Below are 5,531 nucleotides of genomic sequence, written 5' to 3'. Positions count from 1 at the left end.
GATGCACGCTGCAGAGCCCGGCTAGGAAGATGTTTCTGGGTGTGGGACAAGATCCATGGATGGTGGTGGGGGAGGGTGAGGACACCAGCTCAGGTCTGGTGTCAGTCTAGGGATGGAGGAGCCATGGCCCCTTGGGTGTTTATAGGGGTCAACAGGGATGGAGGCTATTTCAGGAGTTCCAGATGGTTGATCACTTTCCTCTGGAGATTTCCTGACTCAGCAAAGTCAGGGAGGAAGAATGGGAGGAAGACCAAGGTGGCCCAGTCAGTGATCCTGGCGTCTTGTTTCTCCTTACAGGACAATGACCAGACTCTGCTTCCTTTTGTTTCTCTCTGTGGCCACTGAATGGTGCAGCGCAGGTAAATCACTCCAAGGAGCATCAGTTCCCTCTGCTCCCCTCTGGGGCGCCTCGCAGCACAGGGAGTAGAGCTGGGCTGGGTTTTAAAGCCCTGGGCCAGAAGAGGAGTCCTGGAGGCGCACGGAGCACACCCGTGGCTGCCAGCTTGAGATGTGGACTTGGGCAGGTTTCTGGCTTCTCCTGGGTCTGGCTGCAAGGAGGTCAGGGCAGAGACAGAGACTGTCCTCTCCCAGCTGCTCTGGCTCCTGTGGCCTTGGCCTTGGATCTGTAGAGGGAGCTGGTAGTCCCAGGTGTCAGGAATCTTCCTCTAACTTCCATCCTTCCCGTTCCATTTCTCATGACAGACATGATGGTGATGTGTTCCAGTGCTACCTGGTCTATTGTTTATTTCAGTTCATTCCATCGTCAAGTGAAAAGGCACATTTTCATACACTATTTCATTTGCCATCCACGAGTAAGAAGAGTTTATTGATGGCATTTTTTTTTCCTTTGGTGGAACTGGGAATGGAACTCAGGGATGCTTTACCACTGAGCACATCTCAAGCCATTCTTGTAATTTTTCATCTTGAGGCAGGGTCTCATTAAGTTTCTGAGGCTGGCCTCAAACTTACGATTTTCCTGCCTCAGCCTCCTGAGTGGCTAGGATTATGGGTGGGAGCGACCATGCTTGACTTCTTTCATGTGCTTTTAGAGCAATAGACAAGGCCCTTTCCCCGCTGGTCTCTGCTAATTCCTCAGCTTTAGTTTTCAACCCCATCACATCCTATGGTCCAGCCAAGGAGGCCACTGACCTGTGGTTTCAGCAGATGGGTCTCTGCTTGGTCATCCCCTCATGCTGTTTTGCATGCCTTCTGGAGTGTTCTCTCCCCTTTCCCTCTGTCTCATAGCCAGTTCCTATTCATTCTGTAAGAATCAACCTGCTCTGAGTGACTTCTGGTCCCTTCTCAGCAGGTTGTCTTTTCCTGTCCCCACAGGTGGGCCTCTCCTTACCCAGTTTCAGTTGGGTCCCTCTCGGGGTCCTTCCTCCCTCTAGGATGCAATCTCTTGAAGAAGTGTGCCAAATTGTCTTTGAGTGCCCAGTGTCTGGGGGGTGCACACAGTAGGGATTTAAGTAAAGTTGGTGGAGTAGAAGACTCCGACTCTTTAGCCTGTGCTAGCTTTTGGATCAGACAGTCTTAGCAGAGGGAGTCCCTGACTTCTTGGAATTTCAGAACAGTGACGAGCTGAGGCAGTGGGCTGGGTGGAAACTAATGTCCGGTAAGGACGGTCTCAGTGGTACCAGACCTGTTAATGAGAACTGTTCTCACGTTCTCTAGCAGTGACCCGTTCTCCCGAGATGTTCTGGGAGGACGAAGAATGTGCCTCTTCCTTTTCTTCCCTGCCTAGAAGCTGCAAGGAAATCAAAAAAACTTGCCAGAAAGCAAGAGGTAAGTAATGAACCAACCCAGCATTCTCTCTTTGAAGAACCTTTTTTAGTGCAACACAGCTTAGTCATGGAGATCAAGAGGAACAGAATCTGTTCTGGCTCCAATTTTCACCCCAAAGAGGTTTCCAGTGGGTCTTTCTTCCTTTCTGCACTGGGGATTGAGCCCAGAGGCACTCTTACTACTGAGCTAAAAATCCAGCTTTTTTAGTTTCTTCTATTTTGAGACAGGGTCTCACTAAGTTGCCCAAGCTAGCCCTGAACTTGTGATCCTCCTGCCTCAGCTTCCGGAATAGCTGGGATTATAGGTGTGCACCACTGTGACCAGACTCTGGTGGGAATTTGAGGTGTTTGTGTTCCATGCAGCACATGATCTTCTGAACACAGGGAACATGCAGTTTGCCAGTGATCTTGGGTGGTGGCAAGAACTGTGATGACCTAAGATCCTCCTCTACTTGTGAACCATCGAGTTAGTCTGCTGCAGGTTCAGGGATGATGGCACAAAGCGTGAGATTCCTGAGGCAGAAACATAGAAATTCCTTAGTCCAGCAAAGCAGAAGCCAGAGTATCAATATCTTCTTGTGCCTGGCCAGGTGACATCTGTACGTGTAGTTAGTTTGTCAAGCAGGCTGACAAATGTGGCCAGTAAAGAAACAAGCTGGTGGCGGTGGCACATGCCTATAACCCCAGTGACATGGGAGGCTCCGGTGGGAGAATCACAAGTTTAAGGCCAAAAAAAGAAAGAAAAAGCAAACAAATGAGTTCTTTGTAGAGTCAGGTAGTTTCTTACAGAAACGGCAAGATCAAGATTAGCAAAGGTGTCAGCTTTTCTGATTCCTTGTCCTGTGGGCCCAGGAGAAAGGGCCGGTTGACGATGTGACGTGGGTCGCAGGGTGCTCTGATGCTGAGGAGCCAATCTGTGTTGCAGTCAGCAGTCTCATAGGCTGTGACGGAACCCTAAGGGGCACAGGTAAGATGAAGCAGAAAGCCTCAGAGCTCCTCAGAATCTGGGAGGCAATGAGAACTGTCCTGACGGCTGAGCAGCGACGACAGCTTCCATGGAAGTCAGGGGGGCGGGGAGGGGTGACCACGGAGGAGCCCACATAAGCTTCCCAAGTTGCCGTGGTTTGGGGGGAATCACGGGCTTTCTGGTAAGATCTAGGTGAGCTGCCTGTGGGGCCAAGGGAGAAATGTGCCAGGTGCTCACAGGGACCAGCCCCCTGCAGGTTGTGGAGAAGAGGCCCACTCTGAACTTGGGGAATCTGAGTCCCACATTAAAGCGCAGGAGGCATGTGCTCTGAGAAGTGCAGGGGCCTCATTCTGATCTCTGCTGAGATGAGGCTCCATGAGGATTTCTGGCCTCTCCTGTCCAGAGGGAGGCTGTCTCTAAACGAAGGAACCATCTTTCTCTGTGTGCTTTATAAATTCTTTGAGAAGATAATACAGAACAATGGTGGTCAACACCTCTGCTTTAGAAGGGAAGAAACACGAGATACCCATGGAGGATTCTTATTCTCCCCTTGGAGATAAGAGAACAGTGTGAGAACCTTCAGAATACACTTCTAGCTCCCAGGACATTCTGGTCTTAGGGCTCAGATGGACCAGGAACTCCCAGGCAGGGAGGTTCTGGGCTGATTCTCTCCACAGATGGCCTGTATTTCTTCCGGGCCAAGGATGGTGCCATCTACCAGACCTTCTGTGACATGACCTCTGCGGGTGGTGGCTGGACCCTGGTGGCCAGTGTGCACGAGAACAACATGGCTGGGAAGTGCACGGTGGGCGATCGGTGGTCCAGCCAGCAGGGCAACAGGGCAGACTACCCAGAGGGGGACGGCAACTGGGCCAATTACAACACCTTCGGGTCTGCAGAGGCGGCCACCAGTGACGACTACAAGGTGGGTGCCACTGGGAAAGGGTGAGGACCTCAGTGTGGCTGGGCCACAGCATGCAGGAGGGAGGTTGGGAGGGGGGCTGCAGCCATGGGGCTGGAGCAGAAGAGAAATAACTAATGTCTTGCATCCCAGTGTCGGGAGCCTCTCTGAAGAGAAGCTGTGTGCACACCCTTAAGTCCTGAGTAAAGGCGTACTGAACAGTTATTGCAACCCGCAATACATTAGGCTTTACTTCCATTGGGATAAGGAAGGTGTGGCTTCAGGAGTTGGTGTCACCCCATGAGGTTGAGTTACACTCTCCTCTTCCTTTCTAATCCTACCCCTTTGCCCTTTTTTGGGATAGAATGTTCCATGGAATCTCCCCTTGTGTGTCCCCTATATAAGAATAAAGAATTCCAGTGGCTCTCTCTCTTTCCACAGACCCCTAAGGTCACAGAGCCACCTCCTGATTTTGAAAAGGTACATCTCTGTGTTTGCATGCTTTCTTTGTCATTTTCTTAAGTTATTGGAATAGTCAGATTCTGTGAACCCAGCATGGGTCACCAGCTCAGATAGATGGCGATATCCAGCTTCCTCCCACAAGGCCATTAGGGAGCGGGGTGATGGTGGGGGTCATGATCTGCTGGAGGTGGGTGTGTGTGAGCACGGCTGGCCATCTGTCCACCTGGAGCCTAGGGCTGTCAGCTCAGCTGAGGGAATTCATGTGTGTCTTTTGATCCTGTGGGGCATTCTGGGCTGGTCAGTCTCAGTGTTGGTTGCTTTCCAGAACCCTGGCTACTACGACATCCAGGCTGCGGACTTGAGCATCTGGCATGTGCCCAACAAGAGCCCCATGAAGAACTGGCGGAACAGCTCTCTGCTGAGGTACCGCACCACATCTGGCTTCTTCAAGCATTTGGGACACAATCTGTTTGGCCTCTACCAGGTACACAGGGTTGCTGGCTGGGGAGCACTTAAGTGTTTGGGGTTGGGGGACAAATCAGCTCTCTGGAGCCATGTCCTGAGTGAGTGGCTGGGAAAATCAAAGCCACTTCTATTTGAGTGGTATTTTAAAGAGTTCAGTGCAATATCATGCATATCCCAGAGACTCTGAGCCAGGCAAGGGAAGAGGCCTAATGGAGAGAAGAGTGGGAAGAAAGAGGAAGAGACACAGAGGACTTGGGACTCTTGGAGAGATCCTGCTATGGGGAAGAAGGAGTCGTCATTATTAAGACTGGTTTCTGAGTAATGACAGTTGACTTGAAGGGATCCCTTTCCTGTCCAAAATGGTGGCATATCTATTGTCCTTACAAAACTTTTCTTTTTGGTTCCTGCAGAAATATCCAGTGAAGTATGGATTAGGGAAGTGTTGGAATGACAATGGCCCAGCAATACCTGTGGTCTACGACTTTGGTGATGCTCAGAAAACCGCATCTTAACTACTCACCTAATGGTCAAAGTGAGTGTTTGCTCCCAAAGTCCAATCAGAAGTCCTTTCTTGAATTCTTGGTGAAAGGGGGAAAGAGGGTAAATAACAATAATAAAGAACTGCTATACAGGGTCAGAGGTGCATACTTGTCATCCCAGCTACTCTGGAGGCTTGAGGCAGGAGGATTGCAAGTTTGAGGCCAGCCTCAGTAACCTAATGAGACCCTGTCTCAACATAAATAATAAAATGGGTTGGGGATGTGGCTCAGTGCCAGAGCAGCCCTGCATTTGATCCCCAGTACCACCACCAAAAAAAGCAAGAGCTAGTATAGACTGATTGAGCTGTTAAAATATGTCAGACTAATTTCTAGAAATTTAACATGATTTTGTCATTACATCATGAGAAAATTATGCAGTTAGGATTATAATTTTCGCCATTTCACAGGGCATA

The 5,531-nt window shown here is 50.1% G+C and overlaps 1 protein-coding gene across 1 annotated transcript; it reads left to right on the top strand.

Annotated features, from left to right (window-relative positions):
- Positions 1-286: 286 nt before the first annotated feature.
- On the top strand, positions 287-5,091 carry LOC110597198 (intelectin-2). Its single transcript, XM_078036381.1, has 5 exons — positions 287-359; positions 1,675-1,785; positions 3,429-3,676; positions 4,440-4,598; positions 4,990-5,091. The coding sequence occupies exons 1-5, from the start codon at positions 302-304 to the stop codon at positions 5,089-5,091; spliced, it is 678 nt and encodes a 225-aa protein (XP_077892507.1). The 5' UTR covers positions 287-301.
- Positions 5,092-5,531: the final 440 nt, after the last annotated feature.

Source organism: Ictidomys tridecemlineatus, unplaced genomic scaffold, assembly GCF_052094955.1.
Source record: "Ictidomys tridecemlineatus isolate mIctTri1 unplaced genomic scaffold, mIctTri1.hap1 Scaffold_3482, whole genome shotgun sequence".
NCBI lineage: Eukaryota > Metazoa > Chordata > Mammalia > Rodentia > Sciuridae > Ictidomys > Ictidomys tridecemlineatus.
Note: the sequence above shows the minus strand (reverse complement) of the source record. Positions and strands in the feature narration are given on the sequence as shown.

What these genes read in the sequence shown, in the direction of transcription:
- LOC110597198 (XM_078036381.1), top strand. Translation starts at nt 302, where the DNA reads ATGACCAGACTCTGCTTCCTTTTGTTTCTCTCTGTGGCCACTGAATGG. An exon ending in CACTGAATGGTGCAGCGCAG is followed by an intron (nt 360 to 1,674) that starts GTAAATCACTCC and finishes CACGTTCTCTAG; the next exon opens with CAGTGACCCGTTCTCCCGAG. An exon ending in AACTTGCCAGAAAGCAAGAG is followed by an intron (nt 1,786 to 3,428) that starts GTAAGTAATGAA and finishes TTCTCTCCACAG; the next exon opens with ATGGCCTGTATTTCTTCCGG.